Source organism: Haliotis rufescens, unplaced genomic scaffold, assembly GCF_023055435.1.
Source record: "Haliotis rufescens isolate VD_foot unplaced genomic scaffold, xgHalRufe1.0.p SCAF_6, whole genome shotgun sequence".
Taxonomy (NCBI): domain Eukaryota; kingdom Metazoa; phylum Mollusca; class Gastropoda; order Lepetellida; family Haliotidae; genus Haliotis; species Haliotis rufescens.
Window position 1 is genome coordinate 55,612,166 of NW_025964334.1, and position 14,903 is coordinate 55,627,068.

The 14,903-nt window shown below is 42.2% G+C and overlaps 1 protein-coding gene across 2 annotated transcripts in view; it reads right to left on the reverse strand.

Annotated features, from left to right (window-relative positions):
• The window catches only part of LOC124146866 (UHRF1-binding protein 1-like), a 140,437-nt gene that overhangs the window by 104,381 nt on the left and 21,153 nt on the right, over window positions 1-14,903 (reverse strand). For both annotated transcript variants that reach the window (XM_046517381.2, XM_046517380.2), the window contains exons 2-3: window positions 4,254-4,416; window positions 2,063-2,101 (exon numbers count right to left, since the gene is read on the reverse strand). In XM_046517381.2, coding sequence (XP_046373337.2) covers window positions 2,063-2,101; window positions 4,254-4,416 — 202 coding nt within the window. The remainder of the gene's footprint in view (window positions 1-2,062; window positions 2,102-4,253; window positions 4,417-14,903) is intronic.

A 14,903-nucleotide genomic window follows, 5' to 3' on the forward strand; every position in this document is an offset into this window, starting at 1 on the left:
ACGATACAATACACAATACGTTTTCTCCTGTATCGATACAAGACTTGCTAAAATATATTACTTACTACTCGTTTAATGACCCCTAGGAATTTTGTCAGTCAAATATCACAAAATGTGTTGTAATTAGCATTCCATGTTCACTACAAAAAACAGCACCTACAAACGTGTCTACAGCTGGCTTTTCCTTTAGAACATACTCCAAAATATTTATAGTCAAGAAGTATCCACGCAATTTGACGTAAATATGTGCATCACGTGTGTATCGTAACGTTACCTATGTATCATGATATGTATCGTACCGTGACCTTGCCCTAAGTGGGACGATAAACTGATGCATCGGTACATCACAATTTTTATTTTTTTTCCTTCTCGATACAAGTACCGATTACAATCGCACACTAAGTAAAACGTATTGATTTTTACCTTAAATGTAATCTTTAATAAATGTTACACCAAACACTATTTACTTGTGAAAATCAGTAGTGAAAACGTAAATATTTTCAACCATTGCACCGTACTTGACACTGCTAACTGAAAATCGTTAGTGTGCCAGGAACTTAGCCATCGACGTGAAAAAGATAGCTTAGGCACCACATATAAGAGCACATACAAGTATCGTGATATGTATCAGATCATGAGCAAGGTATCGTGGTACATATTGGATCACACAGTTGGTGTACCATCCCAGCCTACAAACATATATAATGCTGTGATGGTGGGTAAAACAGGATCACCAAGATCAGTGAGGACAGCTGTCACACACGGTCTGTTGATCTCCAGAAAGTAACTGGCGACACAGCTGGCTACACTTGCCTGCAGTCCGGTAAGCCCACAGTTTGTGACAAATCACTGGAGACCCTTCATTAAAAAGATGAAAACATTTGGAAAATGTCCGTCAAAATCCAGTTGACGGTACACAATGTTTTGCAAATCCTGCAGTCAACCTAAGTCTGCATGTTGAAATCCATGTATTTTGTGAACTGGATGTGTAGTTCTCCACGAGATTTTGATGAGACTATGCATCAACTCGTCCAGATAAATTGGAATTCCAGCAAAGTTCGGCAAGGGTGGGAACTGGATTTCTATAGTCAGTGAAACCTAAATAGTCTGGACCTTGTTAATCTGACCAAATACCACCTGGATTCTGGGCATGATTAAATACTACCTGGATTCTTGTTATAGCCAAATAATACCTGGATTCTTGTTATAGCCAAATATTACCTGGTTTCTTGCCATAGCTTAATATTATCTGGATTCTTGTTATAGCCAAATATTACCTGGATTCTTGTCATTGCTTAATATTACCTGGATTCTTGTCATTGCTTAATATTACCTGGATTCTTGTCATTGCTTAATATTATCTGGATTCTTGTTATAGCTTAATATTACCTGGATTCTTGATATGGCCAAATTATACCTGGATTCTTGTCATTACTTAATATTACCTGGATTCTTGTTATAGCCAAATATTATCTGTATTCCTGTTATAGCCAAATATTACCTGGATTCTTGTCATTGCTTAATATTACCAGGATTCTTGTCATTTAGCCAAATAATATCTGGATTCTTGTTATAGCCAAATATTACCTGGATTCTTGTTATTGTCAAATATTACCAGGATTCTTGTTATAGTCAAATATTATCTGGATTCTTGTCATTGCTTAATATTACCTGGATTCCAGTCTTGGCCAAATATTACCTGGATTCTTGTCAGTGCTTAATATTACCTGGATTCTAATCATAGCCAAATATTACCTGGATTCTTGTCATGGCCAAACATAACCTGGATTCTAGTCACAGCCAAATATTACCTGGATTCTTGTTATAGCCAAATATTACCTGGATTCTTGTCAGTGCTTAATATTACCTGGATTCTTATCATAGCCAAATATAACCTGGATTCTAGTCATGGCCAAATATAACCTGGATTCTAGTCATGGCCAAATATGACTCAATGGGCTTTGTACTACCCTCATAAGACAGACTGTACCAAACGTAACTACATCTGGTTCTACTTTGACCCAAGACCCCCAAGAGGCTGGAAACAGTATCACAAACTTACCAAATAGATGGGCTGGGATTTCAACTTTGTCCATTGTATCTGCAACAGAGGAGACAACAGATGCACTGACACATAAAGTGACAAACACACTGATTCTATACACTGACACAGCTCCAGAAAATGTTTTGGAGCTACTGGTGAGGTGGGGTGAAATGGGGTTTAATGTCACGTCCAAGATTATTGAACTTATATAGCGACGTGCATGTATGTGTGTGTGTTTGTGTGGCTGCTTGTACTAGTCCGGACTGATGCCGATTTATAGTGCTAGCTCACTGAGATACCATGCCGCAGTTAAACATGAATACCCCACTCAGACAAAGTATACTCACTCCGAGCTGACCAGTCCTTGTTTTAGCCCCTTAATGCCGAGCGCCAGACAGGGTAATAACAAGTACCATCTTTGAACGTCTTTCGGTATGACGTGGCCGGGTATCAAACCCCGGACCTTCCGCTCTTCGGGCGGACGCTCTACCACTAGACCACGGAGGCGGTCTTTTGAGCTACTGAGTATTTACATGTTATCATTCACATGGGGTACTTGATAGTTTTCTTTGGGTATTCAATATAAACTCCTGGGCTAAAAAATCAAGTGTGCTGGGTTTTGAACAGTATTACAGTTATATCGCAGCTTGTCAGCTTGATGTAGGAGGAAAGCCCGAAGAGATGCAGGTCTTAGGCGTTTACCACTTTGGTGAAACCCACGAGCACGGGTATGGTGCTGAAAAACCTAGAAACATAATCGGGGCGAACCGGGATTCAAACCCACAATCATAGTTTCTGGCATGCCCAAGGGACGCAACTCTGTACGGCAAATTGTGGCGCCTTAAAGGACTGGGCCACCCATGCCCCCTCCGGGCAAAAGAAAGTATAACCCATGTTTGATGATGGCTAAAAATGAACAAGAAATGACTATTCGATGGTGATGTATTTGATACAGGTATTATAGTTCTCTGTTGGACCTAAGTCTGCACTGTTTCAACGACAGTTTTCAGCCAAGTAACGTTTTGACAACGTTCATAGATCTTATTTTCTTTTGCCAGCCTGTATACTTCACTCCCAGGAATCCAGTCTACTGGGTATTTCTAAGATAATGAGGATACATTTTTAAAAATAATTCTACTTAAAAACTGCTTCAGGTGGCATCTGATACTCTTCTGTCCGTTCCTATGCTGCCCTAAGTGTGTCACTGTGGCATAAGCTGACAACAGCAATACATGTCTGTTACAGTAAGCCAGATGTAGCACTCTTGTGCATTATTCATTGCAGTAGAGTTCATGTATATATAATGCCTGTATTCAATCAGTAAATAAGGATGTGTAGAGACATACAAGTAGGGTTTTACACGATGCAGAAATGTGCGTCCAGTACCACAAACGCATAGAATGGACATGGAACATAACATATTTTGCGTCCCAAGGGACAAACGATAATATCTATTGTACCTAATTCTTCACAAGAAATATAGGGTTCCTGTAATTCAAGTAATTATTTAATCTTACAGTACATTACACTACGCCATTTCTTTACTTTACATGACCCTCATGTATCCTGTTAGAACCCTTGAATTTAGTAATTGGGGGTCTTCTGGATGCCAAGGTGTTGTAGGTGAAAAGGTAAAACCTTGATACAGGTATGCAAGCTGAAAAGGCTACATTGGGTAATCGTGCACAACTATCATTGGAAGGGGGGAGGTTGATGAGTGTGTGTGTGTGTGTGTGTGTGGGGGGGGGGGGGGGGGGGAAGTTGGTGGTTCATTGGAAGGGGGGAGGTTGATGAGTGGGAGGGGGGGAGGTTGGTGGATGAGTGGGAGGGGGGGAGGTTGGTGGTTCACTGGAAGGGGGGAGGTTGATGAGTGGGAGGGGGGGAGGTTGGTGGTTCACTGGAAGGGGGGAGGTTGATGAGTGGGAGGGGGGGGAGGTTGGTGGTTCACTGGAAGGGGGGAGGTTGATGAGAGGGAGGGGGGGAGGTTGGTGGATGAGTGGGAGGGGGGGGGAGGTTGGTCGTTCACTGGAAGGGGGGAGGTTGATGAGTGGGAGGGGGGAGGTTGGTGGTTCACTGGAAGGGGGGAGGTTGATGGTTCATTGGAAGGGGAGTAGGGTGGTTCACTGGAAGGATAACAGAACTATAGGGTGGGTGACTATATGACTATTGCCAATTTCTAACGCTGGTTCGGGTGAGGTAACAGGCTGACCTTGATGGAGACCTTGTTGCATGACGCGCGTGAGATCTTGAGCCAGGTGGGGAGGTCGAGCAGCTCGGTGATAATGTTCTCATCCAGTTCCAGGTTACACAGCTCACCTTCTCCCTTCAGCGTGCTCAGACTGATCTTGTCTGTTGATAGGTTCTTACAGAATCTGAAAAAGTCCATGTGTGAGTGAGTGAGGGAGGGAGGTTTAAATCCACCTTTATCATTATTCCAGCAATATCATGGCGGAGGTCTCCAGAGTGAGTGAGTGGGTATGGTTTTATGCTGCTTTTAGCAATATTAAATCAATATCACAGCAGGGACACTGGAAAATGGGCTTCACACATTGTACTCATGTGGGAATTGAACCCGGGTCTTCCACATGACGAGCAAACGCTTTAACCACTAGGCAACCCCACCGCCACGATTGGCTGACAGGGTTAACCTCTTTGGTCATGTGGACAAGGCGTCCAACCTCTGATCGGAGGTTTGTGGTTCGAATCCCATCACGGGACTCGGAAATTTTATGGCCGCTACAATTGCACATAGTGTTTGTATTAATTCCAATCTATTAAAACATGTAAAGTATTCCGATACTGAACATGAGCTTTTATTGTACTCTGGACAGTTTATCGGCAATAATCATTCACAATGTGATGTTCATGAATGCTGTCTGGCAACTGCACCAAAACATTATATATCAAGCTCGGTGATTGGTCCATATCCCTTGTAGTATTTCAAGATGCATATATATTCCATGACATTGGCAAAGGAAGACGGTCATGATGGACGAGCTGTCGTTGGTCAAACGACTGGCCAGGATATTTTCATTCTTGTCTGGGTTAGAATTGGTCCCCAGCAACCTATGCTGGTCGTAAGAGGTGACCAATGGATTGGAGGATCAGGTTTGGTGACAGTCATATAGCGGGAATATTGCTGAGTGCAGTATTAAACAATACACAAACACAAGATAAACAAGCATGAAATACTCACGAAACTCGAAAAATAACTTTTTTAAAAATCCCAAACTATCAAAAGGCACCAGTTCACCACTAGATCTATCTATGTGCAAAGTTTGGTGAAGAAATATGGTACGGTTTTCAAGATCTGCTCCGGAAATGAGGACTACCACCATTTTCAGTCTAAATCAAAGTCGTTGCCATGGAAACTCGAAAAATAACTTTTTTAAAAATCCCAAACTATCAAAAGGCACCAGTTCACCACTAGATCTATCTATGTGCAAAGTTTGGTGAAGAAATATGGTACGGTTTTCAAGATCTGCTCCGGAAATGAGGACTACCACCATTTTCAGTCTAAATCAAAGTCGTTGCCATGGAAACTCGAAAATTTACTTTTTTTAAAATCCCAAACTATCAAAAGGCACCAGTTCACCACTAGATTAATCTATGAGCAAAGTTTGGTGAAGAAATATGGTATGGTTTTCAAGATCTGCTCCGGAAACGAGGACTACTGCCATTTTCAGTCTAAATCAAAGTTGTTGCCATGGAAACTCGAAAGATAACTTTTTTTAAAATCCCAAACTATCAAAAGGCACCAGTTCACCACTAGATTAATCTATGAGCAAAGTTTGGTGAAGAAATATGGTACGGTTTTCAAGATCTGCTCCGGAAACGAGGACTACCACCATTTTCAGTCTAAATCAAAGTTGTTGCCATGGAAACTCAAAAAATAACTTTTTTAAAAATCCCAAACTATCAAAAGGCACCAGTTCACCACTAGATCTATCTATGTGCCAAGTTTGGTGAAGAAATATGGTACGGTTTTCAAGATCTGCCCAGGAAACGAAATGTGACGGCCGGACGGCACCCATTCCTATTTCCCTCTTCCACTTCGTGGCGGGGGATAATAAATACTAGACTCCCTCTCGATATTGACTCAGACTACCGGACAACTGGCTGTGTCTATCCCTGTGTCACAAATGTCGTGAAAGACACAACACCATCCATTTGTTGTTCCAGTCTCCAGCAAAAATATACGGTAATAATTATCAAATGGACAATAATACAAGATGGTGCGACATACTAATGGCAGCCACTGTATCACGTACCACTACCTCCAGGTACCACAGCTTTAATGAAGGTGGCATACATCTCGCACAAATCAATGTCGAAGACAGTCCACAAACAGAAAATCATAAATAAGTCATAAAATAAATAACCGATTACATCTCTGTGCTGGGGGTGAGATGTTAGTTCAGGGAGCTGAACTTTTGTAATGGGATTCTTACAAGTTTCTCGTGGAATGAAAACATTTCTCTGATCAGGGATAGATGACAGGTTAGTGGACCCACAGTAATTCGGCCCTCTTGAGATGTCGTGTCTGGATGATAGTCTGGGAAGGTGGGAGAACTGGTTACAAGGAAAGACAGTATCTGCGTAAAATATGCATCAGACATGCAGAAATACGCAGTAAAATAAAATCCAAGCGTATCAAATACGCAACGAACATTACAGATACCCTACAAAAATAAAACTTGTGCGTATCATCAAAATATTGTGAAGTAACCCTGCGTATTCGTTTAGCAAATCAGCAACTTATTTTGAAATTATAAACGGGCATTCCGTCAACCTTGCCAAACTCCACGATGACAGTTACAGCATGATCATTTGCCATCACACTTTCTTGTGGAAGTATCGTGGTATTTTTGAGTCCTATAAAGCTCTCGAACCCACACAACACCAGGTTGCAGGGACTAGATGAATAGTATTTTTAAATATTTAACTTAAATACCCACATGTGTAAAAACTACAGGGTAACAGAAATTTGAATACCCAGATAGAATTACTGATACCCAGTGATTTTAAAATGCATGGGTAAAACACCCACAACACCAAAAGCTTATCTGGAGCTCTGAAAGAGGATCTTAATTTGTGTACACTGAGATGGAAAACAGACATAACACACAAACTCATAGAACAGGAACTGAAGAAGTCCTCAAAGTTTGGTAAAGATAAAATAAATAAAGTGATTCCGTGGTATTTGACTGGCTAACCAAACAAATATTTTTCTGCATTTATGTTTTCAGATCATTAGTGCATCAAGAGCCTCTGATCCCCCCACCCCTGTAACAAATGACTGGTCCCTATATGCTCTACAATGTCGGGACCCTTGAAGAACAGGGCAACCCAGGCTTGCAGTAAAAGCGACTATGCTTGTCGTAAGAGGCGACTAATGGGATCGGGTGGTCAGGCTCACTGTGACTTGGTTGATGCATGTCATTGTATCCCAATTGCGTAGATCAATGCTCATGATGTCAATCACTGGATTGTCTTGTCAAGATTTGATTAATTAAAGACCGTTGTCATATAGCTGTAATATAGCTGTAATATTGCTGCATGTGGTGTCTAACAACAAAACAAAGAAAAAAACCACAACTGCTTCACATACTTCACCAGTTTACCCTGATCTGTAGTTGTAACATGACATACTTCACCAGTTTACCCTGATCTGTATTTGTAACATGACATACTTCACCAGTTTACCCTGATCTGTATTTGTAACATGACACACTTCACCAGTTTACCCTGATCTGTAGTTGTAACATGACATACTTCACCAGGTTACCCTGATCTGTATTTGTAACCTGACATACTTCACCAGGTTACCCTGATCTGTAGTTGTAACATGACATACTTCACCAGTTTACCCTGATCTGAAGTTGTAACATGACATACTTCACCAGGTTACCCTGATCTGAAGTTGTAACATGACATACTTCACCAGTTTACCCTGATCTGTATTTGTAACATGACATACTTCACCAGTTTACCCTGATCTGTAGTTGTAACATGACATACTTCACCAGTTTACCCTGATCTGTAGTTGTAACATGACATATTTCACCAGGTTACCCTGATCTGTAGTTGTAACATGACATACTTCACCAGTTTACCCTGATCTGTATTTGTAACCTGACATACTTCACCAGTTTACCCTGATCTGTAGTTGTAACATGACATATTTCACCAGTTTACCCTGATCTGTAGTTGTAACATGACATACTTAACCAGTTTACCCTGATCTGTATTTGTAACATGACATACTTCACCAGGTTACCCTGATCTGTATTTGTAACATGACATACTTCACCAGTTTACCCTGATCTGTAGTTGTAACATGACAAATTTTACCAGTTTACCCTGATCTGTATTTGTAACATGACATATTTCACCAGTTTACCTTGATCTGTAGTTGTAACATGACATACTTCACCAGTTTACCCTGATCTGTAGTTGTAACATGACATACTTCACCAGTTTACCCTGATCTGTAGTTGTAACATGACATACTTCACCAGTTTACCCTGATCTGTAGTTGTAACATGACATACTTCACCAGTTTACCCTGATCTGTAGTTGTAACATGACATACTTCACCAGTTTACCCTGATCTGTAGTTGTAACATGACATACTTCACCAGTTTACCCTGATCTGTAGTTGTAACATGACATACTTCACCAGTTTACCCTGATCTGTATTTGTAACCTGACATACTTCACCAGTTTACCCTGATCTGTATTTGTAACATGACATATTTCACCAGTTTACCTTGATCTGTATTTGTAACATGACATATTTCACCAGTTTACCCTGATCTGTATTTGTAACATGACATACTTCACCAGTTTACCCTGATCTGTATTTGTACCATGACATACTTCACCAGTTTACCCTGATCTGTAGTTGTAACATGACTTTCTTCACCAGTTTACCCTGATCTGTAGTTGTACCATGACATATTTCACCAGTTTACCCTGATCTGTAGTTGTACCATGACATACTTCACCAGTTTACCCTGATCTGAAGTTGTACCATGACATACTTCACCAGGTTACCCTGATCTGTAGTTGTAACATGACAAATTTTACCAGTTTACCTTGATCTGTATTTGTAACATGACATATTTCACCAGTTTACCTTGATCTGTATTTGTAACATGACATACTTCACCAGGTTACCCTGATCTGTATTTGTAACATGACATATTTCACCAGTTTACCTTGATCTGTATTTGTAACATGACATACTTCACCAGTTTACCCTGATCTGTATTTGTAACATGACATACTTCACCAGTTTACCTTGATCTGTATTTGTACCATGACATACTTCACCAGTTTACCCTGATCTGAAGTTGTAACATGACTTTCTTCACCAGTTTACCCTGATCTGTAGTTGTAACATGACATACTTCACCAGTTTACCCTGATCTGTAGTTGTACCATGACATATTTCACCAGTTTACCTTGATCTGTATTTGTAACATGACATACTTCACCAGTTTACCCTGATCTGTAGTTGTAACATGACTTTCTTCACCAGTTTACCCTGATCTGTAGTTGTACCATGACATATTTCACCAGTTTACCCTGATCTGTAGTTGTACCATGACATACTTCACCAGTTTACCCTGATCTGTAGTTGTACCATGACATACTTCACCAGTTTACCCTGATCTGTAGTTGTAACATGACATACTTCACCAGTTTACCCTGATCTGTAGTTGTAACATGACATACTTCACCAGTTTACCCTGATCTGTATTTGTAACCTGACATACTTCACCAGGTTACCCTGATCTGTATTTGTAACATGACATACTTCACCAGGTTACCCTGATCTGTATTTGTAACATGACATACTTCACCAGGTTACCCTGATCTGTATTTGTAACATGACATACTTCACCAGGTTACCCTGATCTGTATTTGTAACCTGACATACTTCACCAGGTTACCCTGATCTGTATTTGTAACATGACATACTTCACCAGTTTACCCTGATCTGTATTTGTAACCTGACATACTTCACCAGCTTACCCTGATCTGTATTTGTAACCTGACATACTTCACCAGTTTACCCTGATCTGTAGTTGTAACATGACATACTTCACCAGTTTACCCTGATCTGAAGTTGTAACATGACATACTTCACCAGCTTACCCTGATCTGTATTTGTAACCTGACATACTTCACCAGGTTACCCTGATCTGTATTTGTAACCTGACATACTTCACCAGCTTTCATCTCTAACTACATGGGCGGCCGGTAGCCTAGTGGATAAAGCGTTCCCTCATAACACCGAAGACCCGGGTTCGTTTCCTGACATGGGTACAATGTGTGAAGCCCATTTCTGGTGTCCCCCGACGTGATATTCCTGGAATATTGCTAAAAGCAGTGTAAAACCATACTCACTCACTCACTCACTCTAACTACATGTAGTTTCATGTGACAATATTTTTCACTTGGTATCATTCTTGACCATTTTTGAAAATTTGACTCTTTATTATTTAACCTCATGAGAAAAATGTCAGAATTTATGCTCACAACATATGAGTTAACCACGACGGGTTTAGTCAAGGTCATCCTCTATGACTTCATTTGGAACTATTTTTTTTTTATAATTTGGAATAAATGTTGTGTCCTTCAGCTTTTCACCAGTCTCCTAAGTGCAACAATCTCCAACGCTTTGTTAAACCCCATTACACACCTGCTATACTGCCATACAGCCATACAAACAGCCTCAAGGTTTTCAGCTATAGCATTAGGACCCCCGCAGATTTAATGTGTTATAGTAGAGCCGTGGACCTTGACTTCAGTTCTCATTTTCAAACACAACCTATCTCTTTGTGAAGATCCGTAAACCTGTAAAGTTTTGCACTTTGAAATATTTCAATAGGTTCAACCTGTGTGCAGTCGCTGGTTGAATGATAACACACGGCAGGCTATTGAGACAGGAGCTGTGGTTGTTCATGGTTATCATTGTGTAACTGTAGATCCTCTGTCAGGTCATAAATATCCCGTCTCAAACTTATAGACAAGCTGAGGTGAGGTGAGGTGAAATAGGGTTTAACGTCACGTCCAAGATTATTGCACTTATATAGCGATGTGCATGCACGTGTATGTGGCTGCTTGTACTAGTCCGGACTGATGCCGATTTATAGTGCTAGCATACTGAGATACCATGCCGCAGTTTAACATGAATACCCCACTCAGACACAGTATACTGACTCCGAGCCGACCAGTCCTTGTTTTAGCCCCTTAATGCCGAGCGCCAGACAGGGTCACAACAAGTACCATCTTTTAACATCTTTTGGTATGACGCGGCTGGGGATCGAACCCCGGACCTTCAGTTCTCTGGGCGGACGCTCTACCATTAGACCACGGAGGCGGTCGAGAGTGAAAAGAAAATTAAACTGTTTCTAATTGTCCATGCATGGGCTTCCAGGTAAGTGAGTGAGTGAGTGAGTATGGTTTAATGCCGCTTTTAGCAATATTCCAGCAATATCATGGCGGGGGACACCAGAAATGGGCTTCACACATTGTACCCATGTCGGGAATCGAACCTGGGTCCTCAGCGTAACGAGCGAACACTTTAACCACTAGACTACCCAACCGCCCCCCAAAAAACAGGACTACCTTGAGAATGACCATTTCATTGACTTTGACCTTGAACAAAACCTTACCACTTCAATGCCCCACCTTAGGAAGATATGTTATCAATGGGTTTTTTGACTACAGTAAACACTTTTTGAGTTGTCATGAGGATATTTCATTTTGGAGTGTTATGACCTTGGAGAAATTTGACCCTTGATCATGTTGATATCACTGACAAGTACGACATTAACATTTCAAAGAGTTATACAGCATAAATGTCAGAAAATATATCACGTTCTACGCATTGAAAGTAGGTCACTGTGACCTATTGTTATCATAAGATTGTCACTTGCCATACGTAAGTATTCGAATCGGATAACCACATGCTTCAAATTAAGAATAACCCAAAAGAATATTGGAAACATGTTGTTATTTTCTTAATGCATAGCTCATTCATGACATTTTCAAATCACAGCAGGGGCGGTCGGGTAGCCTAGTGGTTAAAGCGTTCGCTCGTCACGCAAAGACCTGGGTACGATTCCCGACATGGGTACAATGTGTGAAGCCCATTTCTGGTGTCCCCCGCCGTGATATTGCTGGAATATTGCTAAAAGCGGTGTAAAACCATACTCACTCACTCACTCAAATCACAGCAAAACCCTATGGGTGATGAGTTCCAAGTTTCACTGACCAACAGTAAAGAATCTAATCTTCAGGTCACGACATTGAGGATGACCTTGACCCTTGACATGATGGATCAATGTCTTCAAAACAATTTTTATGGCAATAAAGGAAAGATATTTGATATGTTATCCCTAAGAAGCCATCTGCCTGCGAAACATTGTACAAGTGTTTTGTGTTGTGAAATTAACTTAATTAACACCTCTGAGATGTCTACCTAATTAACACTGCCAGGTTACCAAGCAATCAGCTCAGAGGTCAGTAAGTCTAACCTCTTGCCTATGGGAAAGTAAATAATGAAAAGGAGTTACTACTAATTAGACAAGTGCCACTAATTAATGACATTTGACATTAATTACCAACTGTACCTGACACTGATTCCAGGGCTGACAGTTGATCCGACCTTAGCATGTAATAATAATAATAATAATGAAAATAATAATAATAATAATAATAATAATAAATGCATTTGTGTAGCGCAGCATTCACTGTGCATAAGTTCTCTGTGCGCTGCAACTTAAGAGTCAGTGAGAATATTTTTTTAAATCAAAACTTCCCTTGACCTTGACCTTGAGAAATCTGCATGACCAATTAAGGACCACACATTGCCTAACAACTCATCTGTTTCTACAGGGTGAAAGAATCGTAAACTGTAGCAAAACAAGCCCTTCGATAAATATCCCTCACATGGTAGCAATACAAGCAATGCTTATCTTGGGCTACATCACGAGCTAGGATTAGCGAGACTTGGCTTGTACACGATCCCCGGAGAAAAACATCTTTCCATTTGAAGAGGTTCAAAATTAGAAGAAAGTCTTACTGCCCTGGGTACTTAGTGCAAATCAGCTGTCACCGAGTTGGAGCGTTCAGGTCAACAGGAAATCAATAGATGAGTGTGTGGACCTCCACCTGATACAGGCTACATGGCAAGGGAGGGTTCCAGGGAGACGTGGGTGGGGTTGTGTGATGTGGGTGGGGTTGTGTGACGTGGGTGGGGTTGTGTGACGTGGGTCGGGTTGTGTGACATGGGTGGGGATGTGAGACGTGGGTGGGGATGTGTGACGTGGGTGGGGTTGTGTGACGTGGGTGGGGTTGTGTGATGTGGGTGGGGTTGTGTGACGTGGGAGGGGTTGTGTGACGTGGGTGGGGTTGTGTGACGTGGGTCGGGTTGTGTGACATGGGTGGGGATGTGAGACGTGGGTGGGGATGTGTGACATGGGTGGGGATGTGTGACGTGGGTGGGGTTGTGTGACGTGGGTGGGGTTGTGTGACGTGGGTGGGGATGTGTGACGTGGGTGGGGTTGTGTGACGTGGGTGGGGATGTGTGACGTGGGTGGAGCTGTGAGACATGGATGGGGATGTGGATGTGGGTGAGGCTTTGAGACGTGGGTGGGGATGTGAGACGTGGGTGGGGATGTAAGACGTGGGTGTAGTAGTGAGACGTGGGTGTAGCTGTGAGATGTGGGTGTAGCTGTGAGATGTGGGTTGGGATGTGAGACGTGGGTGGGGATGTGAGACGTGGGTGGGGTAGTGAGACATGGGTGGAGCTGTGAGGTTGTTGGTGGAGTTTTGAGACGTGGGTGGAGCTCTGAGACATGGGTGGAGCTGTGAGATGTGGGTGGAGTTGTGAGACGTGGGTGCGCTTGTGTGACAAGGGTGGTGTTGTGAAATTTGGGTGGGGTTGTGTGACAAGGGTGGGGCTGTGAGATGTGGTTTGGGCTGTGAAATGTGGTTTGGGCTTTGAGACGTGGTTGGGGTTGAGAGACCTGGGTGGGGTAGTGAGACATGGGTGGAGTAGTGAGACATGGGTGGAGTAGTGAGACCTGGGTGGAGTAGTGAGACATGGGTGGAGTAGTGTGACATGGGTGGAGTAGTGAGACCTGGGTGGAGTAGTGAGACCTGGGTGGAGTAGTGAGACATGGGTGGAGTAGTGAGTGGAGTAGTGAGACATGGGTGGAGTAGTGAGACATGGGTGGAGTAGTGTGACATGGGTGGAGTAGTGTGACATGGGTGTAGTAGTGAGACATGGGTGGAGTAGTGAGACATGGGTGGAGTAGTGAGACATTGGTGGAGTAGTGAGACATGGGTGGAGTAGTGAGACATGAGTGGGGTTGTGAGACATGGGTGGGGCTGTGTGTTGGGCTGGGGCTGTGTGACGTGGCTGGGGTTGTGAGACATGGGTGGAGAAGGGCAGATATTGATGAGGTGTAGAAATAAGGAGGGCAAGGAAGAAAGGGGTAGGTAGGAAGATAAGGTAGGGTCTGGAGCTATTTGTAGGGTTGGGAAACACAGGTTGGTTGAGGATACATCTGAGGTGCAATGTTTTCAAATGCTCTGAAGCTTGTTTGGCTAATAAAAATATTGAACACCAAGCACAAACATCTTCAATGCTTCTGCAGTATGGATTGTGCCCAATCACTCCACACATCTCAATCACTGTGGAACAGCATGGCAGCCTCCTGTAACAACTTAACAAATCAACATTACTTAAAATCCTCAAAGCAAGTCGAGTTTTTAATAATTTGTCCCACATGATCAATTTGAGGATCAATGTCTTGAAGGAAACGTCCAGAAATCA